The sequence below is a fragment of the Vigna angularis genome, chromosome 1 (assembly GCF_016808095.1).
Source record: "Vigna angularis cultivar LongXiaoDou No.4 chromosome 1, ASM1680809v1, whole genome shotgun sequence".
NCBI classification, from domain to species: domain Eukaryota; kingdom Viridiplantae; phylum Streptophyta; class Magnoliopsida; order Fabales; family Fabaceae; genus Vigna; species Vigna angularis.
In genome coordinates this window covers 20769392-20790838 of record NC_068970.1, presented here as the reverse complement: position 1 = coordinate 20790838, position 21447 = coordinate 20769392, and the positions used below count along the sequence as shown (strand labels likewise).

Here is a 21447-nt window from a genome sequence, read left to right as displayed (position 1 = left end):
TGTTCGCAATAATGCAACTAGGAACATCACCAACACCAACAACATCTTTATTCCTTTCCTCTTTCTCTCTTAAATATGAGAATCGCGGAAAAATCTCACTATTGAGAACAAAGTTTTGAACATCATTAGGATGAGGTTTCTTCCTCCCGCGTTTGATGGTTCGCTGTGATTTTCATTTTTAAAAATAAATTGGTTGTAGTGGTGGTTGTTTTGGGGTGACATTGTTTTGTTGGTGGCAAATTTTGAAAAAAAAAAAAGAAAAATAAGGAAAAAGAGCAAGGAAGATGAATCAAGTTGTGATGTTTACCGATAAATTTTTTCGTTGGTAATTATTAACAGATTTTACCAATGAATTTTTTGTTAGTAATTATCGATGAAACAAAAAGTCTGTCGGGAAAGTTTACCGATGAATTCTTTGCGTTGATAAATTGTTAGTAATTTCGATTTAGCAACAAATTTTAATCATTACCGGTAGTTTTAAGCATTACTAGTAGATTTTGATTGTCAATAATATCTATTTTTCTTATAGTGTGTAAGGAGATAAATATGGATGAAAGAGATAAATGTAAAAATATTTTTAAATGTGAATGAAGAAAATTAATGTGTTAATATTTATAAATAAAGTGAGAGAAGAAAATTGTGAGTGAAAATATTTGTCATCTTTAAATTTGAACATTTAAATTAAAAATAATGTAGTATTCATATTGTTCGTCAAAAATGCGTACTAATTCATTATATATAACATAACCCCGACTTAGTCCACATAAACTTAAAGAAATACAAATATTAAAGATAAATAAGGTTAAGGTACATTAATCAAACACTAACTTATTTAGTTTTAATGTTTATTTTAGTTATCAATTATTAAGCCAACACTAACGGTATTATTTTTAATATTTGTTTCAGTTAGTGTTAACTAAATTGACATTAATTTTATTTATTTTTTATATTTGTTTTAGTTAATATTCATTAAATCTAGATTATCACAAATATTTATTTAATAAATAAATTTTAAAAAATATATTTTCTCAACTTTAAAGAAATTAATTTAATAACTGACATTATCTTTATTTATTTTTAATATTTATATAAATTCGTATTGATACTAATATTATTTATTTTTAATATTTATTTTATTTTAATTAGTTTTTATTAAATTAACACTAATATAAATATTTATTTTAAAAAATAAAAAATTATTTTTCCTTCTTTCAACTTCTTTTAAAAGAAATCACGTTAAGTATTTATGTAAGATACTAATACATAACTCTCTTTTTTTAATATTGGAAGCAAAATTTACAGGTGAACATTTATAGATTTTATCCAGTCCCGGATAACTCAAACATTTAATTCATAACCGAGCTTCTAATGAAATGAGTAATAGATTTTGCATTTCCTTTTCTGCATGGTTTGCACATTCAGTACGGCCTCAGAATATTTAAGTAATTTTTTTTTAATTTTTTTTTATAACTTGACAATCGCTTGTGTAGTAATTTGTTATTGATTTGTTTTAAATATATAGACCAATAAAATAATAGTGACATGTTATTTATTATTAAAAATAATTGTTAAAAAAATTATTATAATATCATGATATTTAATGTTTTGTTGGCCACATATTTCTCTCACATCCAAATGACTCGGTCATTTTACATAAAACCTAGCTCCACTTTACACTTCTCAGATCTCGTTCCTCTTCAGTTAGAATCTCCCACAACTCTTTTGAATTAGTGTTTATTGACGAAACATTAGGAATTGGAACTAATAATCTAAGAAATTTGATTAGAACAGTAGCAATGCCATTTGGGGACCATGAGGATGCTAGGAACCTTAGGACACCGTTCGTCAACACCAACGCTGCAAGTGGCAATCTCTTTGTTGTGCTATGCGTTCTCGTCGTTGCATTGGGTCCTATCCAATTCGGTTTCACGGTCTTTACATTATACATCACTATGCCCCCTTTCACTCTTTGCTCCTTTTTTTTTTTATTGTTTATTTTTCTTATATTATTCATACAGTGTGGTTATTCTTCTCCAACACAAGTTGATATGATTCGAGATCTTAATCTCTCAATATCAAGGGTATTATTTAGTTAATTATTAGATTTGGTGTGTGGCTTTCAATCTTAAAGATATTTGTAATCAGATTACGTACTGATTTGTGGAATATCTTGTTGAGACAGTTTTCAATGTTCGGATCTTTATCTAACGTTGGAGCAATGGTGGGAGCAACAGTCAGCGGCCAAATAGCGGAATACTTCGGACGTAAAGAGGTATTCTACTATTACCAATATGTTTTGATCATTTTGGATATATTACAATTTCAACCATTTGTAAAGAATTAAGATTTAATACCTTATGTTCTCCTATTATTTTGAGTGTTTTTTTTTTAATTTTGTGTTATCATTTTTAAAAATCTAGATTTAGTTTCATTTCTTTTAAATATTAATGGAAATGTAGTTTTTACTATGATATGTTTTGACCTGACGTGACATATTCTCTACATTTTTTGTCTTTCATACGAATCATCAGATTATAATAGGGACACTTTTACTGGTTGTTCTCGTGAAATCTAAATATTCATGCAAAAATGAAGACCAGGAGCTGGTGTCAAAGGTGTTTCAATTTGTGTAACCCTCCGCAGTTTAAAAGCAGTTTTAATTGTTCAAATGATATTATAAAAGGGCTAAATCTTTCTTCCAAAAACCTAAGTAGAGGCATCTCGGGGAAGTATTCTAGGAACACGTGTAAGTTGATTTTCTTGACAACAAGTCTTTCTTGATAAACACTTTATGTATTATGATTTATTTGTATTTTATATTGAGTAATACATATATTATTTATAAACCTTTTAAGATGGTCTTTTGACTACATGATTATTACTACTACAATTAATAAATTTTATTGGAGGTCTTAATCTTTACTATAAGTATTTTTAACCTTTCAATATTTTAAGATAATTAATATAATAATTTGCAACTATCCAGATTTAAGTTTATTTAACAAAATTATCTGATAAACTTGAATGTTTATTTTGTCTTTCATCTTTCTTCCTTACATACCCGACTTTGTCATGTGCATTCCATATCGAATTTACTCCATCCATTAATAGTCAGGTTCTTCACTTTTTACATGGATGACTTATCTTTCATTGTGACTCACTTGTTCTTTACTTTGATTGACTTCTTCTTAACCTTGATCAACTTATCCTTAAGTGGATTCTTTATTCTTTTTGTGGTCGACTTGTCATTAACCAAGTTCATCTCAATAGGTTGAGCTCTTGTAAAGAGATTAGACAATTCTCACGTACCAAACTCATTATCCATTTCAAGTCATCACTTCTCATCTTGCACCTCCAGTACAACTCTAAGATCATTCTCGGCTTGCAATTACTCTTGCAAACTTAACACTTATTGTTCAAGTTTCAGGCGTCGCTTATGCAAAAACCTACTTTCTTCTCTCTAAGCTTGCTTATGACTTTCAATTTCCTTTAACTTCCTTTTCAATTCTCTATTGCAAATCGCCTCTTCCAAGCTCTAACATTTGAATAATAAGTTTATCTTCGTACATGTTCGCGAGTTATCTAAGTTGTACGTATACACCACCGAGTTATGTGAGCTTCCCACATGCTCCACTGATTTATTTGAGTTATTTACATAATCTACCAAGCTACCTAAGCTCCCTTTTAAGTTTTCCTAGACGTTCACTTGCTCCATCGAACAATCTAAGCACTCTACTTGTTCCAGTGACTTAATCAAGCTATGTAGACACCTCACCGAATTAACTGACCTAACCCCATGTTCCACTGAGCTCTCCATGTCCCTTTTCAAACTATTCAAGATCTCCACACTTTCTGCTAAGCTTTATAAATTATTCAAACATCCCATCAAGCTAACCGGATTATATATACGTCTTATTGAGCTATCCATGCTACTCGACTAACTTATGATAGTCTATCTTCTTGTCGAATTCTCCATTTGTTTGTGCTCGGCCTCTAGGCTACATCCCATCATCAAAAGACCCTTCACTTCCAACACCGGATGTTATTTTATTATAAAATCCATGCAGTGGCTTTATTCTTTGCAATCTGCAGCCCTAAAGGAGCCCTTGAATGAGTTCTGAGTTTGCACCACTGTGGATTATCATACCAACTGCAGTCTTCCAGTACTGTATTTAGGTTTTTATTTTGTTTTCCTCTTCGATTTCACTTACCTTTCATCCAACAATAAAAGTCATTTATAAACACAAAACTACGTGGTTTAATATTAAAACAAAAATAATATGTGATAGACAATTAAACAAACAAAGTAAGATAACAACTAAAATTAACTATCATATGCTCAATAGAAAAGTATAAAAAATTGTATTACTCAATAGCAAAGAAATTAATAGAAATTCAATTAAAAATATCCAAAATTGTGAGAGATTTAAAACTTAATTATGTTTAAAATTAATAAAAAAGATTAATTTCTAATTTTGAAATTTATTATTTTGGCACGTTGAATTGCAGTCACTAATATTCGCAGCAGTTCCAAATATATTTGGATGGCTCGTCATTTCTATAGCGAAGGTAAGTATTAACATTTGAAAATTGTTGCCATAATTAAATGACTTCCTAAATGACTTGCTAATCATATTTATTACTATTCTTTTAGGATTCGTCGCTTCTATTTTTGGGAAGATTAATGGAAGGTTTTGGCGTGGGAATAATCTCTTATGTGGTAATCCTGATTTACAGCTCTTTATTGGTTCCTTGACTAATAAATATCATAGAGTAGCTACACATGCTTGAGATATTTAGAATTTAGGTTTACATTTTTATTAAACATTATTTCAATCAAATATATAAAAATCAAATTCAAATTTTAATTTTAAATCAAATTTACATCGAACAAAATTAATATTTTGCGATTTTGTTCAGACTGGATTTATGAATTTTACCATATAAAATTGTTTCTTTAAACTTAAACATTAGATATGAAAAGTTGTTAAATAAACGTATGGAGAGTAGCATCAATTAGATTTTAAGATTAGGGTGGATAAAAAAAATGAACTTTATATTACTCTTAATTCTATATGAATTTATTCTAAATTTAAATCTATATTTTTTAATTTTAAATACAATCTACTTAATTAGATTTGAGTTACATTTAAATTCAACTTTTTTTATTTTAAAAATCCAAAATCAATCTGCATCTAAGTAGAGAAAGATGACTAAATATTAGATTGAGTTAAGTTGACATGGATTCAAGGTCAAACAAAGTTGGTTCAGATTAAAAGTCGAGTCGAGTCCGTCCAAGATGAAGGTTGAACAAAATTGACCTAAGTATATGCAAGTTTGTTCAGGTCGAAGGCCAAGACAAAGAATAAACCAAGTTGCCCTAAGCCAAAGGTCAAAACAAGTCGATATGGTTTGAAGGTCAAGCTTAGACCAAATGTCGAGTTGAGTCACTGAAAGTCAAAGCGAGTAAATATGGGTTAAAGGCCAAGAAAAGTTGGCCCGGGTCAACGTTTGAGGCAACTCAATCTTGACCAAAAGGTAGAGTGGAGGCATTATGGACCCGAGATTGAGTTGAGTTGGGCTAGTATAAAGATCAAGATGAATCATCTGGGCAAAAAATTAAGATGAGTCGGCTTAGGTCTAGATTCAAGTCGAGTCGATCTAAACTGAAAAATCAAACTAAGTTGGCTCGATATGAAGACCGAGATGAGTTGGTATGGGCTAAAAATTTAGTTAAGTTGACCCACACTAAAATGTTGAGTTGATTTTTCTTGGTATGAAGGTTAAGAAGAGTTTGTCTTGGCCAAAGAATCAAGAAGAGTTAGGCTAGGTTGAAATTCATGTCGAGTTCACTCAGATTTAAAGTCGAGTAGAGTCAACCCAGTTCAAAAAATCAGGCTGAGTTGGCCTAGAATAAAGGTCGAGATGAGTCATCCTAAGCTAGAGGTTCAGTTGAAACGTCTTGGGTTAGAGGTTAGGTCGAGTTGTCTTAGGTGGAGGTCGAGCAAATTTGACCAAGCTAAAGTTTGAAATATGTTAGTCAAAGTCAAAGGTCGAGGCAAGTTAGTCCAAATTGAAGAGTCAAACTAAGTCATCTCAAAACTAGGGTCGAACCTAGTCATCTTGTGCCCAAGGTCGAGATAAGTCATCCTAAACCTAGAGTGAAGTCGAGTCAGTGTGGGTCTAGATCGAGCTGAATTGACTTGGACCTGGATTGAGTTGAGTCGACTTAGACTCAAATGAAGCTAGGTTGGCCTAGACCCAAGTAGAGTTGAGTCGGCACGAGTTTAAATCAAGTTAAGTTAGTCTGGACCCAAATAGATTCACTTTAGTTTTGGCCAATATTGAGGTCAGGCTATCCAAACCCAAGTAAAACCAAGTGGACTAGATTTAAGTTAACATGATTCAACTTGGGTCAAAATTAAGTCGAGTCATCCAGTCTTATATATAATGGATCTAATTATTAGATATATTAGATTAATTTCAGTAGATTTAATCTAATCGTCAAAGTAAATTGAATCTAAATTTAATTTAATTTAAATTAAATTAGAAAAAAAATAAAAATATAACTGATGTAGTTATAGATCTAATCTATCTTATTGAATTTAGATTAGATGTTAATTTGATTTTGAAAAATCGAATCCATGACCACTTTACCTATAAGGAATAATAAATTTGTCACCAACAAATTTGAGAGGCATTATCTTTCTTGCACATCCAAAACTTTCTTCTTACATCCCATATAAATAAGTTTCCTATTTTGTCGTTTTTAGATTACATGTTTCAAAAACCATTTTTTTGACTTTCAAATTATGCATTGTATAAATTAAAAATAACTTCCAATAAACTTCTAGGATATGCAATTCAAAAATATTTTTACTTTTTCGAATTGTATAATGCTTAAAGCTTTCGAATTGCAGAATCCGAAAGTCATTTTTTATGTTTCTTTCATGGGTGCAAAAAGAAATTTATGACTGTACGAGAAGAAACGGCCCAAAAATAATTGTACAAGCCCAAGGTGAAGACCAAGTCCAAACAATACATAAAAAATTTGGTGGAGATTAAGAACAAATAAACTAATACATGAGCAATCTGAGTCCAAAATCATCTAAATTGTTTGAACAATATGACAACTCCACCAGTGTAAAACATGCTTGTTAAAAACCAGGAAGAATACAAAAATCGCGAAAATATGACTCATTTCTGTTTCATTTTCTATCATGCACATTTATAGATTGAATATATGTTTGAGTTTAATTTAAATATGACTTTCGTCCCATTTTCAGTATCTTTTGTACAATTTATATAAAATAAAAGTGTTTAGTCTTGTTGAATCATTATATAACTATTTATTGAATGATAAAATCAAGATTTTAATTTTTCCACACAATTAACATATACACCTTTTTTTTCGTTTTATTTATATGTTCTTTTATTCATCAACTCACGTACATCTATCTTTCTCTTTCTTTCATTTTTTCAAGTTTCTATCTTTCTTTGTCATGTGATGAGAAAACATATATCAGAAAACCGTTTTTACTTTTATATACAGTTTGAAAAGGTAAGAATTTTTATAATAATATACTCCTTCTAGTCTTTTGTCAATAATATCCAAATTAAATTCTTAACGTTTTTCTATAAAAAAATTATTCTTACCCCAATTTTCTTAAAAAAAATTTCTTTGATTACGAATCTTTATTTAAGTGAAATAAATATGAACAAAAGATAACTTGTATAAAACACGGAAACTTAACTTAAACAGTTCACGTGCATAACCAGTACAATTAAATCAAAACATCAAATATATTAATTATGAGAAAGAATTAAAGTTTAAAAAGTGTTTTTAAGAAGTAAAATGTTTCATTAATATTAATTATAATTTAAAAATAAAGTTAAATCATGTAAACAAGATGAGGAGTAAAAATGTGTTACAAATTGGTGCAGGTTGTGACTTTCTCATGAAACTAACTGGTATATGTATGTTTAGGTACCTATTTATATAGCAGAGATAGCACCTAGAACCATGAGAGGTACTCTTGGATCTGTGAACCAGGTTAGCTATGGTTATGATTAGCCATCTGCTATTAATTAGTTATTACTTCATATCCAACTAATTATTCATACATATACACACACACATATATATATATATATATATATATATATATATATATATATATATATATATATATATTATATGTATATAAATATATACTTATGTTGTTTTTTCTGTAGCTTTCAGTTACTATTGGGATAATGCTGGCTTATTTGTTGGGCCTTTTTGTCAATTGGAGAATTCTAGCAATATTAGGTGAAAATTTAACTCTGTATATATATCTACTGTCAAATTAATGAATAATGTTAAATGATGGAAACAAGAAGAGTTGAATTAGATATTATATAAATAATATTTTTCATACAAAATTAAAGTACACTATGCACCAGTAATCTCTAAAAAATATGATTTGTTTTTCACTTATATGGATCAATTAAGGTGAATTAGGGCAAAAACAAAGCCTGAAAAGAACAAGTCTCCACGTAAACAATACTAACCACTATATGTACAGATCCATATTTTACATATTTACTTCAAATAGGGATTGGTTTATTTAAAGTTATCCATACAATATAAATCTCTTGTACAGAAGTTAAAAGAAATGGAATTTTTACAACTAAAAGCTGAAGAAAAATAAAGACAAATATTTGTTATATAACGAGGCATTCTTTGTTCCTTTTTTTGCAGGAGTTATTCCCTGTGGAATCCTAATACCCGGGCTATATTTCATTCCAGAATCTCCTAGATGGTTGGTATGGATCATACAAAATTAATATATTATATAGCAAATGGATCATTTCTATTCTTATTTGCAATCTTTTGGAATTTCAGTTTTGTTTCTTAATGTGTAGGCCGAAATGGGCATGATAGAAAAGTTTGAAGCCTCCTTAAAAACTTTACGAGGACCCAACGTTGACATTACTATGGAAGCACAAGAAATCCAGGTCCTTCATCACACACATACATAACTCAAAAGCCACTCCATCTTCACTCGGACCACACTTTTAATAAGACATTTAATTATCATGCTAGGGTTCTCTGGTGTCGAACAACAGAACAGATACTTTACAGTTTGGAGATCTCAAGAGGAAAAGATATCGGTTTCCTTTAATGGTTTATATGACTCCACTTTGGTGTTCTTGTTCGAATTTATCATTGTTTTGCTATATTTTTTATTGGGTGATAATCAAAATTAAATCTTCTGACTTCTGCTATCTGGGTGCATGTGCATGCACCTTGCAGATTGGTATTGGACTACTTGTGCTCCAGCAACTTTCTGGTATCAACGGTGTTTTTTTCTATTCTAGTAACATATTTGCAAGTGCAGGTAATTAATTAAATACTTTTTTTCATCGATTATTTATCACTTTTGGTGTTATGTAAGCTTTGTATTAGTAGCAATATAATAGATATATTGTTGTGGTATAACAGGAATATCATCGAGTGATGTTGCTACATTTGGACTTGGAGCTATGCAGGTCAAAATCTGCACATACTCTATAATAGATATTGAGTTCATGTGAGTGTCAAATTGTGAAGCTGATGAATTCTCATTGTTAATTAACTTTCTTAATCTTTCAACTCATAGGTCGCAATGACTGGGATTGCGACATCGTTGGTTGACAGAAGTGGGAGAAGGATGCTCCTAATAGTGAGTATCAAGACAACCAACAATTTATCTCTGAAAAATTAAAAGTTTAATTTACATTAATTAATTCTTTTGCAGTTATCCTCGTCTATAATGACACTTAGCCTCCTCGTTGTAGCTACCGCATTCTATTTGGAGGTTATTAATACTAATTAATCACTAATTTGAAGCTGATCTATTCAACATTAAAGCTTAATTGGTAATATTTTTGTTAAATAATACCTTTCCTTTATTGAATCCAGAGAGTGGTGTCAAATGATTCTGACCTTCATCAATTACTAGCAATGCTCTCTGTTATGGGGCTTGTGGTATGATTTTATTGATTTAGCGCGGTTCATTCATTTTATGCTTCGTATCTTTTATACTTTGTGAACTTGATCAAGTGTGTTCTGTTCAGGCTTTGGTCATTGGATTTTCTCTAGGCGTTGGACCAATTCCTTGGATTATAATGTCTGAGGTATGCAGAAACACCTCTTTCCGCTTATAGAATGTTAGAATGGTGTTGAATCTTTCTGCTTAAAACTGAGCCGCAACTGCTACAATGATGCTGATGTTGGTTTCAGATACTTCCACCAAATATTAAAGGCCTTGCTGGAAGCACAGCTACGTTTTTTAACTGGTTCACTGCGTCGGTAATCACCATGACTGCAAATTTGCTCTTGAATTGGAGCACTTCAGGTCTCTTTCTTTCGTTATTTTTTGCATGCATGCTATTGCAGTTATGATAAGACTGAGTAGTGTCTGGTTGTGAACAGGAACATTCACAATTTACGCCATTTTTTCTGCCATCACCGTTGTTTTTTCGATACTTTTGGTTCCGGAGACCAAGGACAGAACATTGGAAGAAATTCAGGCATCGTTTATTAGATAGATTTATCTGGATCCATGATCATTAAGCGACCATGAATTGCAGTTGAAGAGGGGGCAGACCTCATGCAACCGGAACCGCCATTCACGATGATGGTGAGAGGGAGGATATAAAACAAACCATTTTTTGGATTTCTATCTACATCAAAATTTATTTATTGTCAAGTACCACGTAATTATTAAGTTTTAGTGCCACCTTCTAACACTCAACTAACTCAAATTATTATATTCACTGCTTTTTAAATCAAAAAGCCATTTTAAAATAATGAGATTAAATTGAAAAAATAAGATAAAAAAGCGATTAAAATTTGAGATTACATTCATCTCTATTATTATGTCGATTTTCTTAAGTTTGAGATTTGGTTTCCTCTCAAATTTTCAATGATATCTCCTTAAAACTGATCCGAAAAAGAAAATCAACTTACTATCTTATCTGATCTGTTACCGATTTAAAAAGTATTTGTGAAATACTTTTTAAATTCGTGGATATCTACGAACTGCCAAAAAAATATATTTTTATAAATTATTAAAATAAAATTACAAAAAATATATAAAATATAATATAAATTAAAATTTAATTTTAATTAAATTTAATCTTATATAATATAAATTAATTTTAATTTTAATTAAATTTAACTTAGTAAAATATAAATTAAATTTTTATTTTTGTTTTTTTGCGGGTAATGAATATTCGCAAAAACAGATAATATAATACTGCATCCTACCCATTTATAAACGGATATTAAAATACCTTCTACCCGCAACTTGCGAGTTGTAAATATCCGTAAATAATCCGTCATGGATTTTATCAATGGATATTCTGCGGATGCGATTTTTTTGTCATCCTGTTATTATTATTGTTATTATTATTATTATCATTATTATTATTAAACATTTTACATCATGTTGATTCGTGTTTCGACTTAATATAGATAAATTTAGAGTACTATTTATGGAATCCATACACTTTATCAAAAATAAATAAATTGAGTTGTTAAATATTAAAGAAGAAGAAAACTAGTATTCAAAACAAATTTGGGACCAATATAAATTCGTTGGTATATTTGTGTGGATAACAATTGATTTTCTTGTAATGGTTGTTAGTAGTTTTACCAATACACTATATTTTTCTATTAGAATTGAATAGTATATGACTTTAAATCTCAATGAAAATAATAAATATTATATAAAAGTCAAGACTTATGAACTCATTTTTTATGATTTTATATTTAAAATGCTGATAAGTTTTTATGTGGATAGATTCAAAGTATGAATGAATTTTTTTATCAAAATAATCTCTCATTTTAATATATATATATATATATATATATATATATATATATATATATATATATATATATATATATATTCTACTAAAATGACAGGAATTAGTAAGAAGGAAAATATAAGAATTTTGTTGTTTTCAATTATATTTCAACAAAAGAAAAATATCATTATATGAATTTCTCAAATAAGAGGTTGCAATAGTTTTGCTCCGGTTAATTGCTTAACACAGTCTTTTATTATTTTAAAAATTTAAGAAAGCAATACTCTTTTTTTTTTTCTCAAAGTTTAAAGTAAAACAATTGGAAAAGGAAGGGAAGGAAGGAACATAAATACAAAAAGTAGTCTCTGGCTGTTCTTAATACAATGGATATATAAGAGACAGCGTAGGCATGAGATATATCTCCATTAGGTTAAAGGACAGATATAACAATTGAGAAGAGAATAGATTTTGAAAACCTTAATGATTTTTGGTCAAGAAGGAAGAGAGAAAGTTCTTGAGGCATCTATTGTAGACACAGGGTCGCTCCAGCTGAACAAGGTGACCAGCTTTCTCTATGCTTTCAAACGTTGTGCCATCCCCTAGTTCTCTGTCATTTTAAACATCGCTCGTGTTAATAATAAATGACTACAACTGCTCTCTAATAAACAACAATAACTAGGGTTCTTTCATTCTGTATAATATTATTTATTCATCGTGCAAGTGCAATATGGTATAGATTTTGTTTTCTTATCTATCAAGAGTCTTACTCTTTCATATTTTGTGCAAGCTCCAGTTTGAAAATTTGATCGTTCTGGCCCCATAAAAGATGTATTCTCTGCAAAGGAAGCATGAAGGTCATGCATGCATGCATGCATGGTATACATTTAAAACCTAGACCTAGCTCTGCAAATTACTGATAATTTTTACCTGTGGAAATTTGGGGGTGGCCACCATATCTCTGTTGCTAATTACTAAGCCCTCCAATAGTTCAGCCCGTTCCTTTCTATTCGTAAACATCACCTGCAAATATTCCCTCAACAAACAGTTAAACCATCTTAAGCCTTTAAAAATTAACCTATAGCCTAATAAATATTAGTTATAAACAAAATTGTTGAAAAAGGAAGAAAACCAAAGTCCCGTTTGAGATTTTGGTCACATGCAAAAGAAATCATTGAGAAATACCAATCTGAAATATCAAATATGGTTGATTAGAATGTTCTGTGTATTATTGTCGAGGTCAAACTAATAAATTGAGTTATATAAGGAGAACATCAAAATCCTTATTTTCAAACTTTGGTATATTTAATTGCCTATTAGGTTAAGGTGGTTGAACTAATTAATAGACGTTCTTCTTTTCATATTTGTCTCCACAAAATGATTGTATCTTTTGTTATTTTCTGTATCAAAAGAACTAAAAAAGAGGCAGACCCCACTCACTATGTTGTGGATTTCTATAATCAAGGAAGCTCTCTTCTTTAATGGCGATACGTTCTTATGTCCTCCATGTCGGTCTGTTACGGATTTGGTGAGGTGTACATTTTCATCATTTATTGATGATATATCATATTGGAGAGTACGTGGCCTCATATTTAATTAGCTTAAAATAATCACGAACATAAATGAATGCACCTTGATATCAAGTCACAACATCTAATATCATTATAATAAATTTAAAATTTAGGTGCACTTTCTTATCAAAGATTTTTTTTTTCTACTATATAAAATGCAATGATATGATATAAAAGAATTTAAAATATTAAATTATAAAAATAAAACAAGATACCTTTGTAGAATATTAGCAACAAAATAAAAATATTATCTAGAGTATGATTTTCATAAAATTTTCTTTTACTTATAAAACTTTCTATTGAAATAAAAGTTATAATAAAGTCTTAAGCGTAATGTTGTATATGATATCTCTTTCAACAAAAATAAGCTTAAATAGTGATAGTGATCGTTTTTAAATTTTATAAAAATAAAGAAAAGAAAAATAAAATTAATCATATTTACAAAATTTATAATGTATTTAATCACTAACATGATTATTATAAAATAGTTCAATATTAAAGGAAAGCAACTTTATAAATGAACATGGACAAAACAAAATATTAAAAATATATAGTAAAACATACATGTTTAGTCTTTTAAAAAAAATTAAGTTCCATCTTGGTTACGTAAAACTTTTTTTTTTGTTTCTTCCATTTTAATAAACTAAAGTTTAAACATTTCAGAGATAAAATATTTGTTCTAACATAAAATTAAAACAAATAGAGGAAAGAAACAGAAATACAGTTCAAATTATTAAACTAATTTTCTTTGTTCAATACTAAAGTGAGGTTTTTTTTTTCTTTTAAATCTAATGATACTAGTCATGTAATAAAAGATGGAAAAATATAAGTTATCCATGTAGTTGCAAATTAGACTTCTAACCTTATGGTAGTTGAAAGAATCTTAATGAAAACCAAATTGATTTGATTTCTTGTGTAACTCACTTGATCTAGTTATTGAGGATACAAGAGAACTATTGTTATTTTTACAATACCATTGGCATTGAAAAGAAAATCACTACTTGCATATGTACAGATCCACATAAGTTCTTAATAAAGCACTTTAATAAAAGAAAATTAGCAAGACTAATATTGTCACACAATTTGATACTAAAATTAGCAACAACAAAAAAGTTTGTTTAGAAAGAGCAAATTATAAATCAAATGCTACTAAAAGAGAGGTTAAGTAAGTGATGAATCTATAGTGTTTATGATACTTTGCCTTTTGTCTCAATTGAACTACATGTTTAAAATAATTAATAAATTCTTATGAAATTGAGCTTTGAAAAGTGGTATCAGTTTTATGATATTTATAATATGAATTATTTTTTACTTTTAGCAGAAACGCATCTAATTAAAAAATATTCGGTTAAAAATAAGATATTAGCACATTAGGGATAGAGAGGGGAGGAAAATAACCTATAGACAGAGAGACATACCTCAAGAAAATCTTTGTGCAAACGATCAGGAAACCAGAGTTTTTTGTGAGCAGCGACGGATAAGAGGGCCTTAAGACCCTTAACAGAGGTAGGCATCAAGAGATCCGAAGAAGAAGAGAAACCAAGCTGTTGCAGCGAGGCGGCGCTTAGCGAGTTCGACATGGCGACAATGGACCCAGAAATAACCATTCCTTCAACCATTTCAGGGTACATCTCAGCCATCTTAAACGAAACCATTCCCCCGTAACTGAACCCAACCACTATGCATTTCTCCACCCCAAGTTTCCTTAAGGCCCGCACCAGACACTCCGCTTGAAACCTTGGCGACCTGTCCGCTTTATCGGTGGAGGACCCTCCGAAGAACAGAAGATCGGGAACATAAACAGCGTACTTCTTCGTCAACGCCCCCACTTGGAACTGCCATGTCACGATTCCTTCGCCGGCGAAACCGTGCACCAGAACCACCGTGGGCTTGCTGGGCTTCGCTATGATTCTGGGCTTTTCCTCTTTTTTCTTGGGCTTCGTTATGGTCTCTGAAGGGACCCAGAAACTCATCACGGTCCCGGGCTCAATCTCCACCGTGTACGGCCTGATCCCCGCCATCTTCATTAGCCCATGAAGCAATGGTCTCTGCGCTGCAACCAGGTTCACCATTTTCTCTGTCTGTGTGATCACTCTTCGTTAAGCTGTGAAATTGTCGAGAATGGAGAAGGGTTTATATAAGAGAAATGTTAACTTGGATTAGTGAGGTTTGGTGCTGGGTTGTTATAACTTGCCATACAGAGAGGAGAGGTTCTTACGAAGGACAAATTTCAACACATTGCTGGCAGTTAACTGTCGCTCGCTAACTGCTTTTTTAGGTTTTTGTAAGTACAAAAGTTGTAAATGTAACCATATACACTGTGGTTCCACACTCAATTCTGATTGAGTGTGTACACTAATATGTTAAGGTCTTGTTGATTATGATGAATTAAACCTAAATTCATTTTAACATGACCTCTGACAAAAATTTATAATAGCTCTTTTATACATGTAAAGATAAGAATTAAGTCTGTCCGTAAGTAGAGGTATAAATAAGTCTGTTGTGTTTAATTGACATAACATCTCAAGCAAGCAATTGTTGGTTCAATCGATTAGCTTTATCTAAGGGGTTTTTGATAAAAATGAGTATGATCCCACACAGGATCGTTCACGTGAATAAAATCTAAGCGAAGGATTTGTGCAGCTTTCTTACACGCAATCTTGATCGTGTATAGATTATTCTAATAGAGGGGTTGCGTTTTGGAATAAATATGTTGGCTTAACAAAGATGTGCTTGTAGAAAATACAACTACTTTGTTTAATTTTGCTGAACCACCCCATCGCCCAATATAGTTTTGCCCATCCGTTTTGGTGAGAAATGATTTGGGGACTTTAAAGCATCATCTTGGAATTTGACTTTCACACTTGAAAGGATGGTGATGGGTACTGTTGAATATGATTATTATAAGATAATCCTTATATCCACCCAACTACCATGTCATATTTTATGTTTCAATTCAACCTACCTTTTCGCATGAAGCTGTTTTCTCGGCTCTACCTTATAACACGCTTATTTGAGTGTGCTCCTTCCCCCACCACCAAATTTTTTTTTTACCATTCTATATCTAATTTGTCCTTCCAATTTTACTTTCCACGGATATTAAGATCGTTTCACTTTCAACAAATGTTGATATTCATCAACGGATATAATCACATCCGTAACCTAAAAACTAAAAAAAAAAAAACATAATAGATGTGACACATCCGTTTAACTAATAATAATATAAAAGTATTATAATAATTAATTAAATAATAATATATAAATTAAATTAATAATTATTATTTTATTAAATAAAATAAAAATAATTTATTTATAATTATATAATAAATTTTTAAAAAAATTAAATAATATTTATATATTAATTTAAAATATAATAAATTAAATAAATTAAAAACAAATTTAGAGGATCACATCCACTAATGAATGTGACACATCAATTCACTTAATAACATAAAAAATTTATAATAATTAATTAAATAATAATATATAAATTAAATTAATAATAATTATTTTACTAAATAAAATAAAACTAATTTATATATAATTAAATAATAAATTTTTAAAAAAGTTAAATAATATTTATATATTAATTTAAAATATAATAAATTAATAAAGAAAAACTTTGGGAAGTGAGCACAGTGGCACTTCCGATTACTTAATAACATAAATTTTTTTATAATAAATAATTAAATAATAATATATAAATTAAATTAATAATAATTAATTTACTAAATAAAATAAAACTAGATTATATATAATTATATAATAAATTTTAAGAAAATTAAATAATATTTATATATTAATTTAAAATATAATAAATTAATTAAATAAAAAAATAAAAAAAGCTTTAGGATGTGACCACATCGATGTGACCCATCGTTTATTTAATAATATAAAAAATATTATAAAATTAATTAAATAATAATATATAAATTAAATTAATTATTATTATTTTATTAAATAAAATAAAACTAATTTATATATAATTATATAATAAATTTTTTAAAAAATTAAATAATATTTATATATTAATTTTAAAATATAATAAATTAATAAAAAAAAAACTCAATAGATCTGTTGAAGAAAAAAAGTGGGGTGTAGGATATTTTAAATATAAAAGATAGTTTTGAAATTTAAAAAACACGTGGTGGTGCAAGGAGTAATGTGAAGTGGTGTAGGGAGTAACCCTCCGCTTCTTTTCTCTGTCGTTATATTTTTGGGCTGGCTGTTTTCTGTTGGGGTTTTGCTCCCTCCACCACCACAACCTTCTCCCTCCACCTCCCCTTTACTATTTTGCCCCTCAGTAAAATTTTATTTTTAGGGTTATTATTTTTAATTTTATTCATTTATAACCTATTTCACTAATAACCTATCTAGTCCCTGAGTAAAATACTTTCTTTGATTTTAACATTATACTTTTTCCTCTGTCGTGTGAGATACTACAGATTGCAAAGATTGTTGGTGATAGAAAGAATTATCAAGCAATCTTCTTCTTATTGCTCTCGTAGTACAGTGCGTGAAGTGGTGCAATACATTTGTGTTACAGTGCGTTTGTGTGGTGCTTCCTCCAGGTACGTAGTAGAATAAACCCTTCACATAAAACCCTAAACTAAAAACGAAACCTTTGACGGAAGACATCCTTCAACGGATGTCAACATCCGTTTAAGGTGAAACGGATGTCGACATCCGTTTCCCCTTAAACGGATGTTGACATCCGTTGAAGGATGTCTTCCGTAAAGGTTCCGTTTTTATTTTGGGTTTGTTTTATTATTTTATTAGATATTTTAATAATTTAATTTAAATATTTTGATTTATTATTTTTGAATATATTTTTAATATATTTTAATAACGTATATTTATGTTAGTTTATATTTAAATTTTTAATTTTGAATGTTATATATAATTAGTTTTTAAATGTAATAATTTTGTAAAATATATATTTTTTATATATTATTTTTTCATCTTTAATTATTTAACAATTTTATAATTATATAAAAAATTACTTATTATTTTATTTATATCAAATATATAATTTAATTATATTAATATTTGTATATTTGTTTGATTAATTATTAATTATGTTAATAAGGCTCATTATAATTTTGTAGGTGATTATTATTTAAAATGGATGAATATCTTCGTATGGATTCTGATATTGGTTGTAGTTTGAAATCTGATTTGTCTTCATCAATTAGCAAAGTTGTAGAAAGGGATTTAACAAATAAATTTACAACAAATGAAATATTTTGTTCACGAGAGCACTTAATTCAATGGGTAAGAGGGATGACTTATGATTTAGGATTTGTTGTGGTAATAGTAAGATCTGACATAGCTACTGGTGTACGGGGAAGAAAAACGTTCGTCATACTTGGATGTGAAAGAGGGGGAAAATATAGGAAATACAAAGCTGATGCAGTGGCTAGTGTATACGGCACTCGTAAATGTGAATGTCCGTTTAGATTAAAGGGTAAACCATGTTCAGATGGGGCCGGATGGGTGTTGAAGGTGATGTGTGGACATCACAACCATGAGTTGGCTGAAACTTTAGTTGGCCACCCTTATGCTGGCAGGTTAAATACGAGTGAGAAGTCATTACTGGTTGATATGACAAAGAGTAAAGTAACACCTGCAAATATTTTATTAACACTCAAACAAAATAATGATCGAAATGTCACAACGATTAAACAAATATACAACGCAAGGCATGCGTATAAACGATCATTAAGAGGGTCCAGAACTGAACTACAACAACTTATGATGTTGTTGGATCGGGATAAGTACATTCACTAGAGTAGGTGTGCTGATGATTCAGAGGTTGTTACTGACTTGTTTTGGACACATCCTGATGCGGTCAAATTGTTAAACTCATTTAATGTTGTATTTATGATGGATTCCACATATAAAACAAATAGATATAGACTTCCGTTGCTTGAGATTGTGGGTATGACGTCTACAGGGTTGACCTTCTCAGCAGCATTTGCTTTCTTGTCTACTGAAAGGCAGAGTAATTTCACATGGGCTTTGGAAAAGCTAAAAGGTTTATTTTTAACATCTGAGGGTGGTCCTAAAGTCATTGTCACTGACCGAGACTTGGCTTTGATGAATGCCATAGCAAATGTATTCCCTGAGTCATATCAGATGTTATGTCGGTTCCACATCCTTAAAAATGTTAAAGCTAAATGCAAAATGTTAGTTCATTCTACTGAGGTTTGGGAAGTGTTGATGGATGCATGGGAAAATGTGATGGATTGTGCTGATGAAAGCTTGTTTGCTGAGTATGTGAATGGTTTTCAATATGCAAGCAGTTCATGGCCTCTGTTCTTTGAATATGTCAATCAAAATTGGATTATTCCGTACAGCACATACTTTGTAAAGTTCTGGACGAACAAAGTAATGCATTTAGGGAACACAACCACAAATAGGTATGTTGTAATGTTATTTTATTTATTTGTTTTGTAGATAAATATTTATTTGCACTTGTTGAAGGTTTTTTTTTTTTGTTTTAGGGCTGAATCTGCTCATTGGAGCCTGAAGAAAGTTCTGGGCAATAGTATGGGTGATTTGTGTTCTTGTTGGGATAATATTCATAACGTCATTATCCTACAACACAACAAGATTAAGGCGTCATTTGAAAGTAGTTTGTTGCTCACGAGTGACCATTTTAAAGGCTACATATATAGAGAACTTATTGGACGTGTGTCTCGATATGCATTGGATCTCATTGCTCAGGAATTGAAAATAGTGCAACAGATAGGATTGAACTCCTCAAAGTGTGGATGCGTATTGAGACGTACATTTGGTGTCCCGTGTGCATGTGAATTAGCACGATATGATCCTAGGATGATCCCTATAGGTGAATTTCATATCATGTGGCGAAGATTGCATTTCTCAAATGTTGAATTAAATGAAACTGAGCCTCAGTTATCCATTAAAGATGAGTTGAAACAAGTAGAAGAACGATTCAATGAGGCTGACGTTGGCGGTAAAGTCACCATCAAGCAGAAGTTACTTGAGATTGTTTGTCCTACATTAACATCAATGGTCCCTCCATTACATAAAGTCAAGACAAAGGGTGCACAAAAAAGTAAAGTTAAACGAAATGAAAGGTCTACTACGCGGGATCCATCATATTTTGAGTATGTGGACGCCTTTCATTCAACCATAGAATCTTCATCTATGAGAAGTAAATTACAATCAAATCCAAAACCAATGAAGAAAAGGAGAGTTCCAATGATAGACCAGTTTCATTCTACTACTCACCCCTTCATTGTGGACGTTGTTGATGTTGTGGCTGATGGTCACTGTGAGTATAAATGCATTGTTGCGTTGTTGGGACTCGGAGAAGATTCATGGCCCGTTATCAGCAATGAGTTGTACAAAGAACTCAGTGCATGGCGTGATGAATATGCAAGCCTAGTAGGAGGCTATGATAGACTAGAAGAACTGAGGAACTCTTTGTTGGTGCAATCACTGTCGGCGGTAAGTGTTTCCCGTTTTATGTAGTTTATTTATTACATTTGTTTTTTTTCTAACAACTTCTTTTATTCATAACAGGCTAACATGAACAAGTGGATGGCATTACCAGACATTGGTTATGCAATTTCTAACCGATATAACGTTATCTTAGTGTGTTTGTCATACTCTCAAAATTATACTATCTTCCCACTACGTTCCACATCACCTTCTGATATAACTCAACATCGCTTAATTTGTATAGGACATGTTCATGGATGTCATTTTGTGCAGGTAAGTGCATTTTTTTATGATTTCATTTTAAAATTACTTATCACTCAATTAATTATTGTAATTTGTATAATGCAGGTTAAGCTACAAGAAGGTTGTCCGTTGCCCATGGTGAATATCATGTCCTCAACCCACTGTTATCCTGAGGCACGAGCGTGGTCATCTATTTATACTAGTAGGATGCACGCATTTGAACAGTTGATGGACATAACAACATCTTATGTTGACTTAGGTGATTCGTGATATTTATGTAGTATTTATTTATGTATGAACATATTTATATTATCAGTATTCATGA

At 30.3% G+C, this 21447-nt stretch overlaps 3 protein-coding genes across 3 annotated transcripts; 2 read left to right on the top strand and 1 right to left on the bottom strand.

Annotated features, from left to right (window-relative positions):
• The first annotated feature begins 1796 nt into the window (after positions 1 to 1796).
• On the top strand, positions 1797 to 10785 carry LOC108328739 (sugar transporter ERD6-like 6). The gene is made up of 18 exons (XM_017562635.2): positions 1797 to 1931; positions 2019 to 2081; positions 2183 to 2272; positions 4510 to 4569; positions 4655 to 4720; positions 7988 to 8053; positions 8236 to 8311; positions 8744 to 8808; positions 8908 to 9000; positions 9089 to 9169; positions 9299 to 9383; positions 9488 to 9534; positions 9645 to 9707; positions 9783 to 9842; positions 9947 to 10012; positions 10102 to 10161; positions 10268 to 10382; positions 10460 to 10785. The coding sequence occupies exons 1-18, from the start codon at positions 1797 to 1799 to the stop codon at positions 10573 to 10575; spliced, it is 1407 nt and encodes a 468-aa protein (XP_017418124.1). The 3' UTR covers positions 10576 to 10785.
• Positions 10786 to 12166: 1381 nt separating this feature from the next.
• On the bottom strand, positions 12167 to 15776 carry LOC108338828 (uncharacterized). Its single transcript, XM_017575868.2, has 4 exons — positions 14825 to 15776; positions 12766 to 12858; positions 12606 to 12673; positions 12167 to 12445 (listed from the first exon to the last, which is right to left on the bottom strand). Exons 1-4 carry the CDS (start codon positions 15476 to 15478, stop codon positions 12316 to 12318), a joined length of 945 nt encoding a protein of 314 aa, XP_017431357.1. The 5' UTR covers positions 15479 to 15776; the 3' UTR covers positions 12167 to 12315.
• A 2913-nt stretch (positions 15777 to 18689) lies between these two features.
• On the top strand, positions 18690 to 21392 carry LOC108327394 (uncharacterized). Its single transcript, XM_052879653.1, has 5 exons — positions 18690 to 19020; positions 19363 to 19828; positions 19913 to 20885; positions 20961 to 21152; positions 21228 to 21392. Exons 1-5 carry the CDS (start codon positions 18690 to 18692, stop codon positions 21390 to 21392), a joined length of 2127 nt encoding a protein of 708 aa, XP_052735613.1.
• The last annotated feature ends 55 nt before the right edge of the window (positions 21393 to 21447 follow it).